This window comes from Cupressus sempervirens, chromosome 1, assembly GCF_028749045.1.
Source record: "Cupressus sempervirens isolate cs-2001-9-10 chromosome 1, ASM2874904v1, whole genome shotgun sequence".
Classification (NCBI taxonomy): Eukaryota; Viridiplantae; Streptophyta; class Pinopsida; order Cupressales; family Cupressaceae; genus Cupressus; species Cupressus sempervirens.
The window spans coordinates 306,558,871-306,585,308 of record NC_143118.1 but is presented as its reverse complement, the minus strand read 5'-3'; the positions used below and the strand labels follow the sequence as shown (position 1 = coordinate 306,585,308).

General features: G+C 36.3%; 1 protein-coding gene across 37 annotated transcripts in view; it reads right to left on the bottom strand.

The window, feature by feature from the left end:
- Positions 1-26,438, bottom strand: part of NUDT9 (nudix hydrolase homolog 9) — a 197,839-nt gene that overhangs the window by 92,973 nt on the left and 78,428 nt on the right. For all 37 annotated transcript variants that reach the window (XR_016363293.1, XR_016363294.1, XR_016363316.1 and 34 more), the window contains 2 exons: positions 7,680-7,738; positions 5,025-5,173 (listed from right to left, as the gene is read on the bottom strand). Coding sequence is in view for 28 of the 37 variants with exons in the window: in XM_089823471.1 (XP_089679597.1) it covers positions 5,025-5,173; positions 7,680-7,738 (208 nt within the window). In the remaining 9 variants the exon portion in view is untranslated. The remainder of the gene's footprint in view (positions 1-5,024; positions 5,174-7,679; positions 7,739-26,438) is intronic.

The following is a 26,438-nucleotide window of genomic DNA, read 5'->3' as shown; positions in this document are numbered from 1 at the left end:
ATCTTAATATCTCACATGCTCCATGCTTCAAGTTCACATTGATTCTCAACTATGGTGGACAATAGAGATCTCAATATCTCACATGCTTCATGCTTTGAGTCTCATTAATATCCATGGTGCTAACCCCATAGATTAACACAATATTATCCACAAGTACAATTCATTAATATTAATAAATTCATAAACATAACTAAATAAATATAATCCATAAACATACCTTTCTTACCTTCTTTTCTTGGTCCATGTGGCTCAATCCTTAGTTAGCCCTTCAATGACTTATTCCTTCTAGATTATCCCAACTCTATATTTACTTCCCAAATTTCTTCGATTTCTAATTATAAGGAAAGGAAAAAATATACTTTTTTGTTTCTTCTTTTCCAAGAGTCAAAATCTTTCATAATACAAATCCTTTGAAAAGTCACAACACTTCATAGTTATAATCCTTTCAAAAAGTTATCGAAAAGTCACAACACTTCATAACAAAAATCCTTTGGAAAAATCCCAATACTTTATAATTAAAATATTTTTGAAGAGTCACAACTGTTCATAATTATGACCTTTTCAAAGGTTCACATCCTTTCAATATCATTGATACCTTTTCAGAAAGTCACTTCCTTATTTTCTTCATATTACTTTCCTCTTCCATTTTTTCTTTTGAACTCCTCTCCTCCTCTTCCTTTTTTCTACTCTCTAAAATAAACTCTCCTCCCTTTTATATCTTAATTTTAAGGAGTCGTGTCTATTTGTTAAACATCTCTCGAATTTTCATTAGATTTAGTTAATTTATATTATTCTATGTTATATTATTTATTTATTTACTTGTTTGTGTTTATTTTATTTATTATTAAATTCTATTTAGAAAGTTAACGTACTTTCTACAATATTGTCTCTTGTAAATAATTTTATTTCTTTCTTTACTCATTGAAATTTTATTATTTTTTAATTATTTAAAATATCATATTAAATATTGTTTTATTAATAATATAGATTAAATTATTATTATTTCCTTGTTTTATATTTTAGTATTAGTAATAATATAACTTTATTATTTATTTAATAACATTGTATTATCTACTTATTATTAAAATTCTTTCTTAAAATGGGGATATGACAAGGGTGTGGTTAATTGGCGTTTGATGCCATGAGTATCCAAGAAGCTAGAGAATTTATTACAACAAAATTCCCCCCCTCCCCAATTGTCTGATCTAAGAGTAATAATAGATTTCAAAAACTCTTTTTCAACTAAAGGTTCAATCTTTTGAAATACAAGAAATGCATCTAATTTATTTTTAAGGAAATACACCCACATTTTTCTACTAAAATCATCAACAAATAGCAAAAAATACTAGACCCAAGAACAGAAGGAGTGGCCATAGGGCCACAGATATCGGCATGAACAAGCTAAAGTACCTAAGAAGCTTGCCATGAATCGCCACTAGTGAAAGGTGTGTGATGTTGCTTCCCAGCCTGACATGCATCACAAACTCCAAGCTATTGAGTCTGAATCTCTGGCAATCCAAGAGCAAGCTCATTCTGAGAAAGTTGTATGAGATAATGCACATTTAAGTGCCCATATCATTGATGCCAAAGTGTGCTAACAGAAGACCGCCAAATAGCCATAGCTAAGTCTCGAGAATCACTAGAATCAATAAGGCGAAAAAGACCCACTGCAATAGTTGACTGAGTCGCCCGATCAGTGATGGTGCACTGTTGTGAACTAAAGGTGACACCCAAGTGTGGAGAATGTCGTAGTAATTGACTGACTAAGAGTAGATTTAGTTCCATCCCTGGAACATAGTACACATCAAGAAATATGAGATTCCTCCCAACAAATTAAATCTGAAAGTTGCCTTTGCCGATAACAGTGTACTCTTCTACGCCACCAAAAATAACCAAATCCGTTTAAGGTTGGTAGTCAATGAACCGGTCTCTACGGTGGGTGAAGTGATGAGAGCCACTTGAATCAATGTACCAAGCAAATGACTTCACATCATCTGCAAGTCTTTTAGCCATGAAGACGTAAAGGGAAAATTTTGTCTACTCGATGTGTTCTGTACTTTTTGCTTTGGGCTACGAACCTGATTGCTTAGATTGTGCACCTAAGTGTTTCTGACATTCAACCTTCATGTGCCCAAACTTGTCGCAATAATTACATTGAATGTTCTTCTGAGAGTTGTCTAAAGCTGAAGCAGAAGACTTCTGCTGAGACGACTATTGAAACTTGCCTTTATCCTTCTGAAAGGATTTAGCAGCAAAGGCTTGCTCTGTGGAGGTGGAGCTGGAACTGCTACCGAATTGTTGTTTCCACCGATCTTGCTGAAGTAGGAGTGTGCATAGATTAGTGAACTTCAGATCAACACTAGAAGATGTGATGTTGAGAATCTCCATAAAATGCTCATAGGACTTTGGTAGACTCCGAAGAGTGATAACCACAATATCTTGCGACCAATGGCAAGCCAATGATCACGGATTTCCTACATCCTATTCAGGTGTTCCTGGAGCGAGGTTCGCTCATCCATGATAATAGAAAATAGAGTGTTCCTCCAAAAGAAAGCTCTTCTTTTCTCAGAAATTTCATGAAGACCTTTGAGATGTGTCCAGATCTCGACAATTGTCTTGTCGGATGGAATCTGAGAGAGTTGATCATCAGCAACGGATAATTTGAGAAGCATTACCGTCTCTCGATTATTCAAATCCCATGTATCCTAATCAGTACCAACAGCAGTCAAATGCTTTGTAACACCTTGAACAATTTGATCGGTATTCTGATATTCAAAAATTGCTATGATCCATTGCTTCCAAGTGCCATAATTTTGACCATTGAATTTTGAGTTGTGCTCAAGCAAAATGTTTCTCAGAGATGCCATGGCACATTTTTCAACGTAAAGACGTGAAAATCAGTTAAGGAACGTTCTTCAAGGCAAAAAAGGGAAGACCAATAAAATTTGAAGGATGACCCAAAAAAGAGCTCAAAAAACCTAGAAAAAAAATGTTATCAGTTTCTGGATCCATTGGCTCAAAAATCGAGGCACCTAGAAAAATCTGACGACAACCTAGTTGAGCTCTCGAAAAACCCACCAAGAATCTGGAATAAAAAAAATTTTGGTCCTCAAAAATTAGGGTTTCAAAGAAAACCCTAGTCAGCAGCCATGAAAAGTCCAAGTTGCAGAAAAATGGAGTTTCGAAACTAAAAAATGTCAATTTGTGGTAGCAAGCAGCAGATTTGAGGTCATTTTTGGCGTTGGAGAGCAAAAACAACACCAAAGATGGTGTCTGAAGTATGCATAGTTGATCAAACGGTGGCCAAAAATTTCAAACAGCGGCCAAAAATCGTGACAAATGGCTCTGCTTGGACACGAGCTTTGTGATCACACCATGAGCAAAGATAAAACCAACCAATTTGCAAGCAAAATGTCAAAAAAAAAGTCACCAGTTTGCAACCAAAGAAAAAACGCAATTGGAGAAAAAACAACGATTTCTAAGGATGCAATTTGCAGACTTTCTTTCATAAAAACCTTAGCCAAAAAATAAACAGAATTGTAAAACAGGTCTGTGAGGAAAAAATTTATTTTGAAAATAATGATCTTTGAATTTCAATTAAGAAATTATATTTTTCGAAAAAAATTAACCATGCTCTAATACCATATTATGAAGTAATTGGTAAAATACTTGCTTGTTATTAACAGAGACTGAGAGGTCATTATATACAAAAGAATGGAATGATGTTTCCATAGGAAACGATCGTAAAGAATAGAAATATTCTATTCTAGCTGAAAGAAAGCTAAAAAAAGCTACAGCTAACTAAAGCTAACTAAATATTAGAAACATTCTAATATTTACAATAGTTTACAAATAGATTACCATTAACTAATAATAAACGATTATCTATTATCGTAATATACTCAGCATTGTTGTCAGAATTAGTCTACCACCTAGACCTACCAACAAAAGAAGGGGTCAATATTTGCAATGGGGTGATGGTGTGAAATTCTCACAAAAGGTCTAATTTTAATGGTGGAACCATGATTTCATTATATAATGAAGTGACTCAAATGAAGGAGATGATTTCAATTAAGTAATACATGGCCATTGGTTTTAACTAAGAACTTAATCAAAATTTAATTTTGATCCTTTTACGAAGTCGTCCTAAGTGAACTATCATGCACATTGTGGTTTGATCGTTTCCTTCCCCATTCCATCCACCTTCCTCTTGGTGACCCCCTAGCATGACCTTATATATTGAGGTCATGTCACACAAATTAGCTAAAATCCTTTCCAAATAAAGAATTTGCTGTACCTTCAAACCCCTCTCACTAGTGAAATATCACATCCCATCTCTCAAATCTTGTATTGCTCTTCTTCTTTTTTTTCATTTTTATTTGCTTCTCATATAAATAATTTAGTGTTTGCTATTCTTTTTATTAATTACTTTTAGATCATCTTTGTTTGTGTTTTTATTGTTTATTATATGTTTTCATTGTAAATATGGTTATAAATTACTCTCACTTAATTTTATAAGCTTTCTAATTTTTCTCTTTGCTTTGTGTCTTTATTTATATTTTACACACAATTTGTATACTTTTTGTTTTACTTTGTCAATATTTAGTTTTGGTTTTTGGTCTTTTCAGGCATCACTGTCATTCCCTTTGCTTCTCTCTCCCTCTTTCCCTCTTTCCTCCTCTTTTTAGTTGTTTGAGTCTGCTACTCTATTCATCTCATCCTTTTCTTTCTAGCAATATCATCCTAATTATGGATCACAGAATGTGATCTGAAATATTGATGCAAAATCATTCATGCAATTGAATCCAGAAATAGCTCGTATGTTTTTTTGTATTCAAAGAAAAATTAAAAAGACGTATTAAAGCACCTAAAAATCTCGAAGCAATTCTGCTAACTTTTACTTGAAATTATTTATCCTTTTACATGAAAACTTTGTAATAACATAATTACTAGTAACTAACACTAGTTTATTATTTCCTTTCATACATTTCAGTAGATGCTTTTAGTTCAGATTCTGTTTTTACCTCTGAATGCCCACCAGGAAAGACAAGATGACCTGGAAATTCTCCAACACTGTGACTTCTTCTTAATACAAGAACAAAATTATCGATTGTCTCAACAATTGCTCCATTTCCCAGTGGACTTGAAGTGTATTCGCATTGCTCTACATCGTCTGACGCAGCAATATAAGCCGTAAGTTTTCAAACATGATAGATAACATCTAGCACATGAAAGAACATCTAAGCCACCAATCCTAATACATTAAAATCCATAAAAAAAAATACTAGGCTATCTTATTTTTATTTGATAGAACCCTAAAAAAGCACTTATGGAGCAATATGTTAAGAGCCTTTTTGTAGTAAGCTTGTAAATCAAATCCACCAGTTGTAGATAAAATAGATACTGAAGCAAAGGGAAAAGAAATAAAAATCAAACATCAACAATATTTAAGAACTTAAAAAGTGCTAAAAATAATGACAAACTGCATATAAGAACGGGCATATTTTATTGTAGTTTGAAATTTTAAATAAAATCACTGTAAAATGTTGGAAAGTAAGAATTCTAAACCAATAGTGACCCTTCATGTTGTAAGCATCTTATGCTATTATTAAAAAGGACTAAATAGATTCAATGAAAATGAAGACACTAGGAACCTCAAGGAGAAGCTAAAGAAGAAATTTGAATCGATTTCTCTTAATGACTAACAGCTAGGACACTCTGCTGTTACACTGGTTTATGCCCTGTGGAAGATTGCCCCATTGAGAAAAGCTTTCTCTATCTGTGAAATTGTCATTTTAGATTTTTCTGCAAACAATTGGATTGTTGCTATTAAGCTACATCATTTTTGAGTAACTTCCATCCTTCGCTGCTTTTACCAAATGACACTTGCAATCACAACATCCAAACATGTGGTACCAAAGTTACTATGGATGAAGAACCTAACAAGAAGGGAACTAAATTAAGGACAATAAAGAAGACAAGTTATACGGTAAAGTGAAATATTTTAAATAGATGACCCCTTAAGTGTTATGAGACTTTGAAGTAATAAAAGGAAACAACTTTAATTAATAAAGTTGCCTAGGAGAAAGGGGTCAACCCTCTTGGACAAAGTATAAAAGAGACTTGTTGGCTCTCATTTTCGATATGTTGAGTTTTGATTTTGATGTTGCTTCTGTCTTGGAGGAGATTGCTTTATCTTTGGTTTGCGAAGATGAAACCCCTTGTAAACAACATTATCTACATTCTTGATCAATATGATTTGGAGAATACTTGTTGATTTCATTCAGCGGTCACATTTGGGCATAGTGGAGATACATATCAGACTTTTGGAGCTTATTGTATATCATATTTGAATAAGTTTGAAGAGGGTTTATTTCTATTTGCTAGTTATATCTTCTTCCTAGTAACATTCCTTGAAGGGCCACATGAATTTTCTAGGGCATCAGTTGGGGGCTGTAAGAGCTCGAATCTGCATTTTTAGAGTACCTTACTGCTGTTTGACATTTCCAGACCTACCCATCCATTTTTTATTTTGCCACCTCTGGAATGCATATTTGCAAGCAGCTCCAAATATTTCTTGGCTGCATTGTATGTGGCATATTGATATGAAATACCATTTTATGATCTAGGTTGTCATTATATTTCAGTAATATTTTTAAACCAGATAAAGAATTAAATTTGGAATTTTTAGAAGTGTTATTTCTGATCATTGTTCATTTCATGAGTTCATAAAAGTGCAAAAATATTCTCTTTTTATCACCACTATTATTGTCATTGTTTATATTGCAAAAACATTTCAAAGCATCTCAAAAAATAATTGGAAACAAAAAAACAGATAACAAATAGGGATGCATATTACAGTTTGTGATAACCTAGATTCAAATGGTATTGCATTATTTGCATGTAGGGAATAAGGGCGCATTTGGATTAAGGTTATTTTTAGCCTTTTACTGTATTAGAGCTCTTGACATTTGGTCTTGACTGTATACCCATGCTAAATAGTAAAAAAATTCTGGTATGTCGTACTGTACCATTATTTGTCATATGAATCATCTAATTTTATATTATTTTACAATTCCCTTTAAACAAGTCAATCAATCTTCCTGTATGAGATATTTTTTGTCTATTTATAAATAAAGCGTTCTTCAACTGTAGTATACTGAGGAGAGTATAGAATTGTATTTATGAGTCATCTTTTGATCCAATTATCAAGATAGGTTACTGTATTGTACAGATGTTCAAGATGTACTTTTCAATTTCTGACAGTGATTTTCATTATAATCTGTCCTTAAAGCTGTTAAACCACTTTGGTGGGATTTCTTTATCATTTTTTTTCTCCGTCTATGATATTCTATGTCAATACAAAAAATGACTCACGCACATTAAATTTTTTGAGTACCATCTTCGTGCATTTATGTTTGTAGAAAATATGCACTATCAATGGTCGGAGACAAACAAATACTTCCCTAAATTAAAAATGTAAATGATCCTCATCATGGTTTATAACAATGTTGGACTATATATATAAATTAAAGACATTAATGTGTCAAATTAAAAATGGAGTAATTTTAAACTCTTTATGATCAAACATAAAACTGCCTTTCATCTTCAGCTCCTAGATTTTGAATAGAGGATGAACTTCCAAAGCACAAGCTGAATCCATTGTTGAATTACACTACCTCTCACTGGTAAGAGAAACTGCTCCCATGCAGGGCTTAGGTTTGTCCCAACAAAGGTCCTGCAACAAACATATATGTGGCCCATGTCAAACAGTGTAACCATTGTCAGACCCAAAATCCGGACACACAATTGAAAGTCATCATCACAGGTGTGTCAATCACAAAGCATCAAATTATGACCTATTATGAATCCTGATTAGATGCTTTGTGAATTTATTCACAAAATTCAACCATAGGTTCAGAACCTGTTGAATGGCATAAAATCTCTATAAAATTAGCAACACAAAATTATTTTAGTACTGGAGCTTTTCAAATACAACGAGAAAATGACAAAAGTATTGATATGTTTCATGGACAACCTTCAAAGATCTGAGTGACTTTAATCCTTGCATCATTGAATTTTTTATATGATCTTCCTCTATTTTCAAAACCTTGAAACATAATTTTACTGCTGAACAACTCCTCCGAGTAATTCATTAATAATATAATAGAGCAGTATTATTATTAGCCAAAGTTTATAATTTAAAATTGTATGTGTTCCAAGTTACGTGCCAACTGTGCAATGAAAACTATTCAGTAGAATTTCATGAGTTACCTAATCAATTGGTTTTGAAACAGTATATGCTCCAAGCAGATATTCTATTATTAATTAGGTTTGAAACACAATGCATAGCCCAAGAAGGTTGATTTGAATTATTCTAATATTAGCAAGCTATACTCTTAGCATCAATGGTTTAAATATTCAACCAGCACATTGAATGACCTTAAAAAGAGCATATCAAATAATTCATATTCGTCTCAAAGAAGGAGCAAACCTTATATCAACTAAAGACGACAATTGCAACAACAATAGAAGCGAGAAATTACCATACATGTACATTCAGTATATTCATATTGTATATACATAAAGATTTGCAAAGGTTATGCAAGGAAGAATCTACAAGAACGAAGCTTTTAAGAGAGATGTGAATATAGATATTGACTAAATATGCTGAAACATGATTGCTTGGAGATATATCCATAATAAAGATGATATTTATGCCATCGACCCAATTATCAAAAAATGTACAAACAAATTGATAAAGGTCAAGAACTACATTAATCATGACCATCTACCATGAACTGATACAAAATGAAAATGGGTGGCAAAGAAAAAGACAAATCATCAATGAGTTTCAAAATTAATAACATGATGAAACAATAAGTTAAGGGCTATAACCAGTGTTACATGGAGATGCCTCCCCCTCCTCGACATGCATTTCCGAGACTTTTCGAGTCTCTAGAGTCTTCAAAATGCCTGGAGAGTTTGTATCAAAGTCGCCAGCCACAAAATTAGAATCTCCCACACCTCTCCACAGAAAAGGGCAAATTAAATTTAAAATGTTTTATTTTGACTGTCATTTTAGGCACTTGGAAGCCCGAGGATTTCCCATTTGAACTGAGACAAAGCCCTAACCAGAGACAACATTTGTTGTAGATGATAGTAGATAGATTTTTTATTTTTGTTTACAGTTCTGAGATTTTTGTTTGCATTTCTGCGATTTAGCATCAAACTATATATTTTTGGATTTCAAATTTCAATATGCAATGATAGTCTCAGCGATTATTAATCTGATATGATCATATACAATAATCAGAAATCAGATATGCAATTTGACTTTTGAACTATTGGACTCTATATGACACAATATTAAATGAATAAATCACATTACTATTAGTCTTTAGTATTTGCCTTTGGTTTTAATGTTCAATGTTCATACTTAAACCTTCCATTGTTCTTGTTTTCAAAGCACTATGTAATGAATCAATGATATTTCTTGGAAATTATTAGATTATATTCAAAAAAAAGTTGTCATCTCCAATCACCCCCATCTCCTATTTTTGAGAAATAGGCAAACCAGTACTTGTACCAGTACTGAAGACCTCCAAGTCTCCCCATCTCTAGGTAACCTTGGCTATAATCTAGTGCAAAATGCACAGCATGTATGAAATACTATATGCTGCCATCAACAAATATCAATACCATTTTATTTAATAAGCATGGACTAGCAAAGGTTTTGGCTGAACAATGCATGTTTAGAGTTCAACGGTTTCACCTGTTTTCTCATTCATAACAAGCTTCAAATGGTGGATATCCTAACAAAGATGGGGAGGGTAGGGTTTAGTCAATGTACACTGACTATTATTATGTCTTGGTTATTAGAATAAAATTGTATTATTTACCTCACAAGGATCATTTAAGGCTCTTAGATGTATCTAGAGTCTAGACACTTAATGTATCTAGTCATTTATAAAGTTTAGTATATTTCTATTTCAGTTCTCTATTAAAAATTGTTTCTTTCAAAACATCATTTTTGTATTTCCTTATTTAAGGATCGTTTGTCTTCTTTATAATAGGATTTAATAATAAATAATATAAATAAAGTAATGAAGAAATAAATAATAATTAATTATAATATACTTTTATTAAATTAATTATATTATTAATATAATTTTTTACAAATATAATATATATTAATTGATATAATATTATATAATAATTAATGATTATAGAATTACTATAATATAATATAATCCATTATTAAATATAGTAATAAAATTATAATATAAATAAATGTTGTAATAAAATATAAATATGAATATGAATAAATTAATAATGTTACAATACTAAATGAACAGTAATAAATTAATAATATTAAATGGTAAATTCTTCATAAATTCTACAATTAAATTAAATTCTAATAATATTCTATTACTCATACATTGTTAGCCTTTTCCTATCCCAATCAACCATGGTTGAAGAACTAATTTTACATCCTTTAAGACAACAATTTAATGAAGCCCACAAAGCTGATCGATTAGTAGAGACTAAGCATTAAACAATAGGCATGTCTCTCTATATGCAGCTTTATCATCCCTTTACAGTGTAATAAAACTGGATAGGTAATATCATGGAAGAGGATATAATTGTAGATCATCTTTCCTGGAAGTGGCAGGAATACTCAACAAAGATATAAGGAAAGGAAGAGTCGTGGATGTAAAGACAAGAATATAATTACAAATTAGTATAGTATGGCACATTGATTACCAGCAATAAAGAGATTGGGAGACATTGAGATAATCAAAGTTGGCAATAGCTATTGCTTATGAAGGTTGCATAGATCCCAGTGACGTGTGTGTATGTGTGTGTCTATATATATATATATATATATATATATATATATATATATATATATATATATATATATATATATATATATATATATATATATAAACTTTATTGAACGAGCATATATTAATAGCTGCAACCATATCATTACTCAGCTCGCCACATATAGCTATGCAACAAGGCCCAATACACCAAGACAAACCCAAAAGGAACCACATAATTATATCTAAGGGACCAATTATATCCATTCATTCATACTAGTCTATGGCATTGGAGGACGAAAAGGCAATATACATAGAGTGGTTCACTGTTGTCAATTTCATTCTTGTGAGAAACACATCGATTCAAAGAAATAGTGAATTGTTGTGGTGTATGGAATTCCATCCCTTGGTGATCACAATACACTCCTTGGAGAATTATATTGCAAAGGTCAATGTGTGCCAATCACTGCTAAGATAGCAACCTATTATCAAGAACACTCACATGTAGAAAATGTTAAATCAGCCAGTTGGAACTTGTTGCGAGGCATGAGATACCAAATTGGTCAGGTTCAATTTGCATAAAAGGGCATTGCAATCTACAGGTCCATTGTACCATTCTCAGTTGCTAATGCCTTTCAATGCCAAGCAACCTTATTGCAAGAATGTGGGCCATCAAAAAGGGGGAAATTAGGCTTGGAACAATTCAAGTCTGAGATCTGACATACAATGGAATTCACCACAGCAAACATTGAAGTTGCTTCTGAGATTCTAGGCAGGGACATTACAATGTTATCAGAGCATAATCCTGACATACTATAGAAGATGGTTCATGAAAACATATCAACATAGGAAGGGTGCAACAGATACGCTCGAGCAATTGGCAAATGAACTAAGAACCTTTATGTAGCAAACAAATGAAAGGTTTGAAAGAACTAATTAACTAATCCACCAAGCTATTCAAAGCATGAACATTAGTCGTAATGAAAGATCTGTTCCAAATTCAGGAAGAGACACTCCTTCAAATCATTCTAAGAATGAACATTCTACCCAAAGTTCCATCCTCAGACAAATCATTCCTCTATTCCTGCCAAGTTAAGAACCTATTATGTAAGAAGACGAGACATTCACAAGGTATGCAGAAGATCTTACACAAATGTATGCTAGATTAGACCCAGCAATACAAAATTGTATACCCTTTCAGGAGTACTATGAGGTCAAACCTCAAGCCAACCCAATCAGGAGAAAGATGAAGCTACCGTATTTTGACAGGTCCAACAAAATCCCCTCATAATCATGGATCCACATACTTGATACCAACCTATTACTCAGTCCTTTGGCTGAGAAAAATGCTATTAAATTTTCCAAATTCCATCTATTTGACGTATCCCGTGATTAGTGGCACCATGGAACCATCAGAGATAAGAAGTAAGAACAAAGATAATGCTTCCTCTTCCAGAACCATTGTAAAAGTGACGTTCAAATCAAAGGAAAAGGAAAAGGTGGTCATTCAGGAAATAGAAGATGATCAGCAAGAAGAGGAAGTACAGGTACTTTCAGAGGCTCCAATCACACTACCTACCCCTGTTGAAACTACACAGGAACTCATTCTTGCGGATGTATCTGGTTTCTTGATTGGTGCTGATATTGACTCATTCTCAATGGTCTTGACTATCTTCTCAAGCTACTGAGCCTATTCAGGATACACCTTGTAAAAACTTGGATGATATTGTCTCCTATGGTTCTGATCTGTGTTCACCCACAATTCCGGAAGGCTACTCTACACTTGGTGATTTTGACAGGTTCATGGTAGAATCAATGCCTAATGTTACTACAAGGACTACTCCTCCTACTGTCCAAACTGAAACACCAGCCATTGTTTCTACCCCAACATGTTCCCAACCCAGCTCATCTAAGAGAAAGAAACAAATCTTGCCAAATGGCTTCAACTTTGCACGATTAAAACAGGTTAAGGCCAAGGGTGCCAAGAGAGCCAAAATAGTTTCAAGGGTTTGGATGGATAGAAACAGAACCAAATATGTGGAGATAGCAGATCCCTTACAAAGAAGCCCCATGATGAGATGCAACTAGCTGATTTCAAAATCACCAAGTTAGACTCGGGCAAACAGACACATGCTGATCTAAACAATGATGCTCAAGATTTTGTTGCACTACTAGCACAAGAGTGCAATGAGCTTAAAAAGAAGAAAACCCAGTTGGAGGAACAAAATGACTTGTTCATGACAGTTATTTGAAAGATTGCCAGAGTTTTAGAACAAGTTGATCCATTAGCATCCTCTATTGCAAAGGAGTCTAAAAGGCAGCTTGAGAGGGTTGGAGAAATGGTTACAAACTTACAACCATTAACACATGGGTGGATCAAATGATGGCATAGGCGACAGAGTTGATAAAGAAACACTCCAAGTACTCACATACGCAAGAATGGTGGTGTCCCAGCCGAATGGAATTTTTGTGACTTTCAATCAAAACTTGGAATCACTTGGAAAATACTAGGAGATCTGGAATAAATTTTCAGACCTTAAACTAGAAGTGTTGAACGAGAATGGGGTAAGACTTTCTCTGGGAAACTACAGTAAATCTAGAGAGTTATTAGTGAATAGATGTGGTGCAGGAGTATCATGCATGATCCTGCCCATTTCCCTCCAAATTTTGTTGATTGGTCATTAGAGGATTGTTTTTAGGTGGTTTGGGCATGTGTGAGTCATTTCATATCAACTTGTAATCATTGGACATGTTTTTGCATCAATATTGCATTGTCTGCTCATTCACCAACGATAGTCAATGTTGGTCAACGGGTCAGTCTGTAGTCGGTAAATATTGTGTAGCCAACGGGTAGATATTGTATAGCCGATGGGTTGACATCGTCGGTAGATATTGTGTAGCCGACGGGCCCCTTCGGGAAGGTTCTTCGGAATGGTATATGTACAACTTTGGGTCATCATTGTAATCATCATTGGAAGCACTATGTAATCTCTTCGGCATATATGCAAATTAAAAAAGGAGTACTACTGTTACATGTTCTTGTCTATTATCTATATGCATTAAACCGTTTACCCCATACGGTAAACATTTGGCGTCGTTGCCCCATGGACCTGGAACGAAGGCAGAGGAATGAAGACTAATGCCAAATCAGCTCAACAAGGATAGAAATAAGATAAAGGCAAAAGATGGAATACGCACCGCACGAGAAAATTTAATTTTGGCACAACAGGCCAAGCGCAGATGGAGGTTTCAGCAGATTGTCGACGGACACCGAAGCACCGAGGAGTTGTTGGAAGAGACTCGATAGCGGTTGGATTTGGTGGAAGAAGCAAGGGAGGAATTTCTCAACCTGTATACGCCGAGGGAAGAGAATCCAAATGGAAGGGAATTAATTCGCACGGCTCGAAGTGCCAAGGGAGCACGAGCGTGGAGTGAACTTCTCGTCCCCGATACACTTCTGAAATGGACAATTTCGCTTAACGAAGACCCTTCTTCACCACAGAACATAGCTGTTGGAAATAAGACGACTGCCCGAAACAGCGTCGGTGTCGAAGTGCAGAACAACGTCGGTGTTGCAGTGCCAAACAGCGCCAGTGGAGCAGTACTGAACAGCGCCCGTACATGAAATCAAGTAATAATAGCAGGACCAAAGGAGTTGCCAAAGTTTGATGGTGATGGAATAGCTGATCCAATCAGACACTATAAGACATGTGAAAAAATTTAGACAACGAATGGCGTAACTGACACAGATGAATGGGTGCGACAATTTTCAGCAACCCTAAGGGGTGTAGCAGTTGATTGGTTTGCCAATGCGGATCCTCAGAAATTAACTACATGGGCGAACGTTAAAAAGGAGTTTATCACCAAGTTTCAATTACTGTGCGACGACAATGAAATCGTAGCAAAAATCTACACCACAAAGCAAGGAAAAAATGAAACAATTCGTGTATATGCCAGAAAACTAAAAGAATTAATAAATAAAATGGAAAGTAAGCCGGCAGATGGGTTGAAAAAGAGATGGTTCATTGAAGAACTACGCCCAAAGTTAAGGAAGAAAATGAAGATTGTGCCGCCATCATCATACACCGAAGCATACAATCGGGCAATGAACTTAGAGAGTGAACAGAAAATGAAAAAGAAAAAGAAAAATAGCCCATCCAACTCAGATGACTCGTCTTCGGAGGAAAATAGCGGTGGTGACGAAAAAGACAGTAAGAAAGTCCGAGCTCTCCAAAAGGATATGATCAGAATGATGAAAGAATTTAAGAATATGCAGAAAGAGACGAAGGGAAACAAGCTATGGTGCACAGAATGCAAGACAGAAGGTCACACGAAGGGGTCCTATCCAAAAAAACAGTTCTGCAATATCTGTCAAATTATGGGACATTCCACAAAAGAATGCCCCTTCAATATGAAAACAAGAGGGCATCAACAAGTGCTCCTAACACAAGAGGCTTCTGCGTCGGGAGGGAGCGCAAACACTAGCAATGACAGTGCCACTTCGAGTGGGTACAGAAATAATATAAGAGGGCAAAACAACAATACCAACAATAATAATGGGAGCCGCAACCGAATTCAGTAAGATGCGAATGGCCGCCCGATGGTTCAATGCCAAGCATGCAATTTGTGGGGCCACTTTGCACGAAACTGTACATCAGTGAATACACCAAAGTTGTTATGCAGATGGTGCGGTCCTGAAGATCATGAAGATGCCAAGTACCTGAAATCAAGAGTGAATCTGATCAGCATCGGCGTGGTCAAAGAAGTCTTGGCAATCACTTGTAAACAAGCAAAACTGTACCCCGACCCAACGGAAGAAAAGAAGAGATTGGAAGAAGCGCAGGCAGAGAAATCACAATTGAAGGACACTACCGATACCTCAACAAGGAACTGCGCAGAACAGAACATCATATGACAGATATTACAAACTGAAGTACCAGTCAAGTTAAATGATCTGATCCTCACAATGTCTCAACTACGGACAGCACTCATGAACATAGCCCCGACTGCTAAATTACCAGGAGAACACGGAAGGGAGAAGGAAAGTGGAGCAAGTACAACAGACAGAAGGGAGAAGGAAAGCGGAGCAAGTGCAGCAGACTCAATGTTGTTAGCCCTCACATCTGGATGGCATCTTGCGGTCGTCGAGATAGGTATATTAGGAATGGTCCTTTCAAACACAATTGTGGACAAAAGTTCAGGAGTAAACGTCCTCCCGGAAGATACCTAGAAGAAGTTGAGATAGTCGACGTTGTGGCCACCCACATTCCAGTTGCTCGCAGTAGACCAGCATAGGATCAAACCATTGGGAATCCTGATGGCACAACCAGTAACTATTGGAACACAGTCGTTCGTACTCGATTCTGTCATCATTCCGCTGAATAAGAAAGGATATGACGCCATTCTGGGCCAAGGATGGCTTGTACAAGCAAGGGTTAAGCATGACTAGAAGAAGAATACAATAACAATGGAAAGCAAGGGACGACGATTCATTATTGATTTACACACACAAATGATGGGCGAAGAAGCTGTATCGTCTGATTCTGAAGAAGAGGATGAAGGAAAGCAGCAATTGGAACCCAATGAGGAAGGATTCCTACGGTTGGAAGGAGGATCGACGGACGATGATTTGGATTCGGTGAACGGCCTTTTCCATTGGCAGATGGAGGATTACGAGCTCTTTCCAAGCTGTAATATGTTATGGGTTGACGAAGGTGAGAAAGAAGAGGGAAATGAATGTCCAAAGGAATACAGAGAAGCAGAAGAAGGAAAGGTGGTTAGGACTAAAGTTGAAGGAAAGAACATACAGTACGAACCTAGAAAAAAGGAAAGATTCCACCATACAGTACACAATAAACGGACCGCGCAGAAAGAAAATGTTATATCGAACCACGGATATAGTAGAAAGGTGCCAGCAGCAAGTAAAACACATCATACAGTCCACACAGGAAACAAAGAGAAAGGGCTTAATAAAAACTTCAGCAGTACGAAGTGAAGGTTCTAAAATCAAGAATACAGTTATTGATGGCAAGGAGTGGCAGCCAATAGAATTCATGGTACCGAGTTTCGAGAACAGACTGGGCAATATGGAAAAACTGAGGGAGAGATTGTGTAACTTAAATAAACTTGATAAGCGACGAGTGCAAGCACAATGGGCCACGGAGGTGACACAGAATAGCTGCAAAGCGTGGCATGATAAACACCTAAAACTGAACAAGTTCCAACCAGGACAGTTGGTGTTGAAGTATGACGGACGGAATGAAATCAAACCGAGAAAGTTTAAAGTGAAATGGGTCAGGCCATACCAAATCCGGGAAGTAGGTGATAATGGAGTAATAAAGCTAGGGACATTGGACAGGCAGGAAATTTCGGAAACGGTAAACGGTTTCAAGTTGAAAATATATCATGCGCAACCTGTTTCATCATCGACGAATATTGAGAAGCAGTAAAAATCAGTGAAAAAAATAAAAATTAAAAATGAATAAATTTAAAAAAATGAAGTCACCATACGGCAGCCAACAAAGTCACCATACGGCAGCAAGACATTAGTCACCGTATGGACACAAGACCATATTCAACATACACCAAAGGAAAAGTAATGATGTTTTAGCAATATGGACCGAAGTTCGTACGGCATTCTCTACACCTATTCCATACGCCATTTCCTTGCTTGTGTATGCACTATACATTTTTTTTTATATTTCACGTGGTTCGTACAGCATGTACGTTTCATTACTGGACAAATACAGCAGAAGCTAGAAGTCGTTCATGAAGTCTTGAAGGAGGGTCATATGGACGCCAGGGAAGGAGAGAAATTTGTAGAACAATTGGTTTGTACGAAGAGATAAGTGACCTAACCAAGTAGAGGAATAAATGGAGTCTACAGGAAAGAGGAAGTGGAAGAAAAACTTAGAGAAAAAATCTACAGCTAAAAAAAATTACGACAAATCAAAAATGTTCAAAATGAATAATGTATGATGCCGAAAGGAAGGGAAAGACATAAACAGGTAGAAAACGCAAGTGGTTGGCTGAAAGAGTGTGGGATCGAAAAGAAATAACAAAAAATGGTGTGTTCCATGGACTTTTGTGTGAGTTATCCCCTCGACCCTGCTAGGAGCGATGCCCCCTAGACCCCTAGTCAGTGCAGTTATCAGTCATGGGAGGTGTGACCAGTTGATGAGACCTGAAGTTGCTGCAAGCATAGAGTGTCTGTGTACCAAAGGTGGAAAGATCAACGAAGCAAGCCTTTCGAGAAGGGTGATATGCTTTGAGGCACTTGGAGTAGGTGTTGGACGTGAAGCTGTCTTGGTGGATTCATAGAGAGCTCGGGAGGAGCTAATCATCTAGTTGAGGGCAGTAGAGCGACACTTGGCTAAGTGTACCCAGGAGTTGGAAGAGAAAGCAGCACAGGTGGCTATCAAGGTCAACTTGACTAAGGAGACAGTATTGTGTTAGCAGAGGCTACAGATCCAACGTGGTTCGGAGACCAGTTTGGTGCAGGCACAGGACGAATGTGAAAATGCTGTGACAAAAACAAATATATCTTGTTGTAGTTAATCAATTAATGTATTCCGTTTTGTTAATTTGTCTCGGATATTTTATAATTGTCGTCCAAATACGACTTTTTTCTTTTGGGGGGATGATGTCGTCGATAAATATTGTGTAGCCGATGGGTAGATATTGTATAGCCGACGAGTTGACATTGTCCGTAGATATTGTGTAGCCAACGGGTTGATGTCGTCGGTAATTGTTATGTAGTCGACGAGCCCCTTCAGGAAGGTTCTTCGGAATGGTATATGTAAAACTTTGGATCATCATTGTAATCATCATTGGAAGCACTATGTAATCTCTTCGGCATATATGCGAATAAAAAAAGGAGTATTGTTGTTACATGTTCTTGTCTATTGTCTGTATGCATTAAACCGTTTACCCCATACGGTAAACATAGTCAAAGGTGAATTTTAACTTGAAATGTCATAAATAAGATTTTGGCATGTTTAGAGGCCAATCGGTCATGTTAGTAGGGTCATATGGTGTTGGTAAGAAGTTGTCAAAAAGTTGTAATTTCGCAAGAAATGTTGTGAAGTTGCAAAAGTTGCAAATGTTTTTAGAAGTTGAAGGGTCATTGTGGATTTTGGTCGGGTGGATGCATGTGGGAAGTTGGAAAGTCTTATCCCATGATGATTTAAGATGAATGTAAGACATTTTTGAAGGTTGATGAAGTTGGGCAAGGATTTGTGGTGAGCATTGCATGACTGTGATAACCAGTAAGTGTTATTTCGATTGCAATTTCCTATTTCATTGAATTTTCATCTCTGTAAAGGTGTTATGAACGTGGCATATGATATTATACTTGCTTTGAATTCTTTGATAGAGTGTGGTAGTCGGATTGAAAGTTCAAAATTAATTTCTATTGTTCACTGGTCCTGTATGGACTATAGCAAGGGTTTGGTAAAGAATGGCCTATTCCTCTCAATTCCACCATTGAAAATTTGCGACTCTTTGCAGAAAGAGGGGTGGGCAAGTGTATTATAGGATCCTTTTGCTATTTTTCTTTCCACTCACCATGCCTTTGCAAAACTCAGTCATTTTGAGGTTAAGCATGCACATGCGACTAACATGGTAGAGCATAACAACACGTAGCAGCAGTGGTCAAAGGAAGTGTAGAATGGTATAGAAGGAGTTTGGAAGTTTGTTTGAAGTGTCCCCTAACTGTTTGTGAAGTAAGTCCAATTGGGTTGTCATTAAAACATTGAATTTGTGGAAGCCCTAGCTGTCTAGGATTCAAACCCTCATTTTCTTGGGTAATTGGGGTTTGGTGCTTTAGAAGCAACTTGAAAACCTGTAACTTTAGAATGTTGAAGAGCTTCCAAATGGGTGGTCGAATGTTACATTAGCTTTGAGAGTGTTTTGGAAAAATTCAAAGTTATTTGCCAAAATCCAGAAATGGAGGCCTATTTGTATTAGGTTTGTTTTAGGCCTTGAGGACAATTTGATGTTGTGGGTATTTGAGTGGATGTTTGAAACTGGGGAAAAGTTTGGAAACATGCTAGAAGAGTTGTCTAATGCCTCTGGAATGCTCCTCGGATGCCTTGTAGTCATGGGTGTTGAAAGATCTTAGAGGGTGCTTGCAAGGGTTGAAGGGAAGGTAAGGAGTCAATTGGAGTTACGTGGAGTTCAGAGTGTGGAAGTATGTACACGGGGACTTGAGGTGTTTGGTGGATTGGGAAGAGAACATTACCTTCTTACCTTGTGGCCTGACCCATTGTGAAGATTAGTTTTAGCCTTGGAGGACTCACCTAGACCAAGTTGGACTTTGCCTTGTCCTAGTTCTTCCTTGCTTGCATCAAATTGGTATTAGAGTCATACCAAAGTGTTTTTTGTTCAATTTGATAGATTGACAGGACAATATGCCTCCTAAATGGGTGAAGCGCCTAGAAATGGTGATTGAACAGATGGCAAAAAAGATAGATCAGAAATGGGAAGAAAGATTGAAAAAGATGTTGAGTAAGTTGAAGGCCAAGGAGAACAATTCTGATAGTAAGGAAGAGGAAGAGTAGGAAGAACAGGAAGGTGGGGAACAGACCCAAGAAGTAGAGTCTTCAAGTAATAGAACTGAAAATGATGCTAATTAGCAACAACAAGCTTTCCTTGATGCTATAAGGGTTTCTAAGAAAAAGGATTTCAAGGTTGAAGTGCCTACTTTTAGTGGTAAAATGGGTGGAGAAGAATTGATAGATCGGATAGCTGCACTTGATCCATATTTTGATTTGAATGAGGTGGAAAATGAGAAGAAAGCCAAGTATGCAAGGACCAAGCTCAAGGGTTCTGCCATTATTTGGTGGAATTATGCTCAAAATGTGTGTGTGTCTGTGAGAGAGAGAGAGAGGGGGGGGGGGGGGGAATGGTAAGAAGCCCATTGCCAAAAGGAACAGCATGATTGCTATGATGAAAAGAAAATTTATTACAGCAAACTTTGAAGTACAGATGATCAAGAAGTTTCATAATCACAGGCAGAGAAATCAAGATCTTGCCACCAATACTGAAGAATTTCATAGGTTGAGCATGAAGGCAAACCTTAATGAAGATCAAAAAGATCTTGTGGCCAGGTATGTGAGCGGATTGAAATACAATATTCAAGATAAAGTTAGTTTAATTCTTCCTAAAACTGTGTATGAGTGCTTTCAATTAGCCATAAAGGCTGAAGAGAAACTTAAAAGAAAAGGTTATTATAGCAATAGAGGCAGAGAAGGTCGGAGTATTAGTAGGGGCAAAGGCAATAATGGCAGAGGACAGAGTAGTGGGAGTGATGAAAATTAGAACAGTGAATTCAGGGGTGAAAATATTCAAAGAGTTGGACAGTATTTTAGGGGATAGAGAAGACCTTTTAATAGAGGTAGAGGACAATATGGAGGATCAGGCAGAGGAAATGGATACTTCACAGGTAAATGCTACAATTGCTATCAGTTTGGGCATACCAAGAATCAGTGTCCTAGCAGACCAACTAATTCAACTGCAGGCAGAGATGGGAGAAGTCAACTCATATTGGAGGATGAAGGTAGTAGCAGTAGTGTTAATGCACCAGTTGGGAGTGCAGCACCTGTCGTTGATGATGAGAATATGATGATCAAAAGGACCCTACTGAAAGTTCCTTTGAAGCAGGAGCCTCCCCAAAGAATGTCCTTGTTTAGGACTCAAGGAAAGGCCTATGGAAAGTTGTGCAAAATAATTGTGGATTAAGGATCAACTGAGAATGTTGTGTCAACAGAGATGGTGGAAAAGTGACTTACAAAGCTGCCCCATACATCACCTCATAAGACCTCTTGGCTCAACAAAAATCAGAGCTATACTGTGGAAGAGCAGGCATGGGTTGAGTTTGAGATAGGTGAGTATAAAGATAGGATTCTTTGTGAAATCATCCCCATTTGTCATCTAATACTAGGTAGGTCATAGAAATTTGATGTTAAGGCTTCACATGATGGGGAGAGAAACACTCACCTTATCACCAAAAATGGTAGGAAGTTTAAAATGGATCCACTACCTGAATCACATAGCAAGGAGAAAGTGTCCTCATTGATCTTAGTAGGGGGTAAGGAGCTCTTGAGTATGACGAAGGATGATTTTCAAGGTTATGATATGGTTGTCAAGCCCAAAGATGACATGGAGAATTAGGAGCCATTACCCAAGGAGGCAGACAGTTTGTTATAGCAATTTCCTAATATTGTTGCAGGAGAGAAACCTAAGTCATTGCCACCAATTAGAAGCATAAGTCATCAAATTGACTTAATACCAGGGGGGGCACTCTACCTAATAAGGCTGCCTACAACTAACATCCCAACAAAATGCAGATATAAGTAAGCAAGTGCAAGAGTTACTAGAGAAAGGACTGATAAGGAAGAGTTTAAGTCCTTGTGCAATGCCATCAGTTTTAGCCCCTAAAAAGGATGGAAAATGGCAGTTGTGTGGACTGAAGAGCCATAAACGAAATCATTATAAGATATAGGTTCCCAATGCCAAGGATATAGGACCTATTAGACTACTTCGGTGGATCATGCTACCATTCAAAGATTGACCTCAAATCCATTTACCATCAAATAAGAATTAGACATGGGGATGTATGGAAGACAGCATTCAAAACCAATGAGGGCTTAAATGAATGGCTTGTCATGCCCTTTGGGTTGAGCGATGCTCCAAGTACCTTTATGAGATTGATGAATGAGGTCTCAGTGCAGTTTATGAAGAGCACATGATTATACTGAGAGGGGGTAAATCAGTTTAATAACAAATTTGTCAAATTAAAACTTGTATCCAAACAATTAACTTCAAATGCTGTAATGAGCAATTATGCACATGAACACAATAACACAAATATTTACATGGAAACCCAATGCAGGAGAAAACCACAGCAAATAATTGCTTCATATAATAACTTGTTCTTTTACAATATTTTGTAGGCCACGACCTACTAGAGGCTCCAGCCCCTATGTTTATGAGCACCGACTCACTAGAAGCTCCAATTCTCACACTTCGCAGCCACCAACTTCCTCTAATTGTCTTTGTGAGCACCAACCCACTGCACACAAACTTCTATTCCAACTTGATATTGTTGCTTTGACAACTGATGATGGATGCTTTCTTAGCACTGCTTCTTTTCTTCAAACTGATATATATCTTCTTTAAATTCACATTCACATTTGAAAAATACCCGTCTTTATAATGTCTTCAATGAAGTGGCAACCTTCTTTATTTATCGCTATATATATATAATACAATAATAATATATATTATTATATATTATTTTAATCTTCATATATTCCTTATACTAGCACCCTTTCCTATTTACAAATCTGTGAATTTCTTATTTCCATATCTTTATCTTCTCATATATTTTATATCTTTATCTCATACAGACATATCTGCTCTTCTTCTTATTATCAACCACTGACTTCTTATCTCACTCTCTACTTTCTTAAATTTTACAAGTAAATAAATCTTTATTTATATCCTTTTACAAAAGTCATATCTTTTTACCAAGAGATGTACCTTCTTGACTTCATAACCTTTTATTTAATTAATACTTTCATTAATCTTTAATGATACTACATCATTATAATCGTTACTTCTTGATTTCTTTCTAACCATGTTTAGATTAATTTCTTCCAAGTCCACCGCAAGTTTGAATCTACATGTTGATAATATTTCCAAATCCTAATGGCATACTTTTAACATCATCCAGCACTTTCTGTGGAGCCCTCCTGACATACGATGACACAGACATAAACTTGGGAAATATATCAATGGGAATGTCATCATACGTCTCCAGCGAAGTATACTTCAATCCTTTCTGAAGACGCACTCTCCAGTTCCATCATAGTGATGTGGATTCACAGACTGGTTGAGCTTTTCATTTATCACTCAACTTCCATTCTTGCATACTATCGAGTCTCTCATGTTTTTGTTCAAACTTGACAAACATTCTACTGCTTCTGCAGACTCATCATGAGTTATAATTTATCAACAAGATTGCCATAAATCTCCATAATTATCATTTCTTTGGTGTTCATTTATTTATTTAATACTGTTGTTGACTTCAATCAATCGATGATTTCCACTTTTAATAGTGACATGGTATTTAATCTGACCTGTTATATAAATGGTTCACATGTTTGAATCTGCCTACTATATGCTGTAGTGTATTGTTCATGTTAGTTATTGGTTCATGAATCTGCATGATTTATGGTGGATGCCTTCATATTTCATGGATGTTTTTAAAGAATCGCTGCAGAGTATATCATTGTTTTATTGTCTTTAGCAACCATACTATGTGACACTGACTTTTGTGTTTCATTTATGATGTTCAAATTCTACGGGTTCATTGATTTTAGTAGAGACATTATATATCTCTATTGGCTGGTCTGTCAACATCTGCGATAGGCACATTATTGTTTATGAGCGGTTACTTCCATATGCCTTTGTATATTTCTTTTAGATGTCATCACATATTTTCCTCAGTGTGTCCAAGCCGTGTCTCCCATGTTGACAGGTTCTGAGTATTGTCTTCTAAATACATGGAGTATGCCTTTGTCTGTGTATGTGATTTCATCATACCACTTTCATCCATATATTTCTGAATATTAGCACTGTAGTATACAGGATTGATATTCATTCAAACATTGATATGGTTGGTTTGACATAACCTCATATACCTCATTTTAATGTAATTGCTGATGCAAAATCTGAAGTTCAATCTTTTGTGCTGAATGATGTTGTAAACACTGCTGCATACTTGAATCCTCATATACCATCGATCATGTTTGGACTGCTGTAAGTAATGAAATCCATACAATCTTTACCTTGCGCCCGAGGTTATCAAGTAATGAAATCCATGGATATACTCTCCCACTTCTATTATGGCATGGGTAATGGCTGGAGTAATCTAGTTGGATATGAATGCTCGGTTTTATTCTGTTGACATGCAATGCATTCCTTTACATAGCGCAACACATCATTCTTGAGCCCTTTCCATGTGAACCGTTCACGTATTTGGCTGTAAGTTTTGAAATAACCTGGATGTCCTGCCAAATGCAGATCATGAATTGCCTGCATAATTCTCAATTTGAATTTAGATTCGGGTACTAAAATGATTATATCCTTGTAGTAAATAACATCACTCATAATCTTGAATCTATCATCCTGAACATCTCCATCCAGTAATTCACATGCCAATGCATTCTTACAATATTCCACTAATAAAAGAGATTTCTAATTCGTTGTTACTCGAGAGAAAGTAAACCTTTAAGAATTTTATTTCCCTTCAACTAAATGATTTCTTCTCCAGTTTTAGGATCAATATTTGGGACTGATTCTCTAGATGATGATTTTCTGCCCTCAAAGTAGAGCTCATCAAAATATCCTTTGATTCAAGGAAAGTGATGTCATTATTAAACACTTGCCAGTGGTCTTAATTATTTGGAACACTTGGCTGAAAAACCATCTCAATCTGATGTAGATGATCAAGAAAATCCTTGTGAGGAATCAATAAGGTAGCTGACGCAGCAAGAGAATCAGCTCTGTCATTGTACTCCATTGGGACTACAAAGATGTTGAAAGCATCAAATGACTTGATGCAATCCCATACCAAGTTGCCTTAATGTCTGAGCCTTTCATTTCTTGTTTGGTATTGATTACGCTGTTGACACACCACTAATTCGGCATCACCTTGGGCTTGTAAAGTTGTGATTCCCTTTTTGTGTGCCATTTCAATACCCAACAACAAGGCTTCATATTCAGCTATATTATTGGTATTGTTGACCTGCAATTTGAAGGAAAAGGGAAAGAGCTCACCTTTTGGAGACATCAAAACTTATCCTCCACCATATCCCAAAGATGCACAACTACCATCAAATTCCAACATCCAAACATCATTGGAACTACTAGTACTTGCTTTTGTAAAGTTTTGGGTAGGACTTGTAGCTTTTTCAACCATGGTGAGAATTCATCTTCAACCATGATGAAAGATTCATTAGAACTGAGATTTGCCTCTTGATCCTCACTTGCATTTGCAAATCTATCAGTATCAGGGAGACAAGAAAAACCTTCTGATGCATCAGTCCAATCTTGTGCAAATTCTGAAATTTCGTTAGCATGAAGGTAGTAATTTCCCATTCCTATTGGCTCAAACAAATTTGTGCATGAGGGTCATCAGACTTAACCATTATGTACTTGGTCTCCCTCTCAAGAAGCAACTTCTGCATAACACCTTTGACATGTATTCTTCCCTCTGACATGTCCATATTGCATTCGCCCCCGACATCCTTACAAAAGTTACACCCAAGTAACATTCCATAGGAATCCATAGGAAGCAGGGATGTCTATGACCAAGACGATCATCTTAATTTTCTTTTCTTGGAAAGATGCAAATGCAAATTGTGCATCCTCGATTCGCCCATTGAGAGGCACTTGCTTATTCTCTATAGAATAGCAGTTTCCAAAAGTTTTTGTTAGGGTAAGGCCCAACGCATCTGCCACTTTGGCTAGCATGACGTTGTCAGAGGCACTAGAAGCAATGATACAATTGCTAAGCTTGAAACCATGTATCAATAAGAAAAT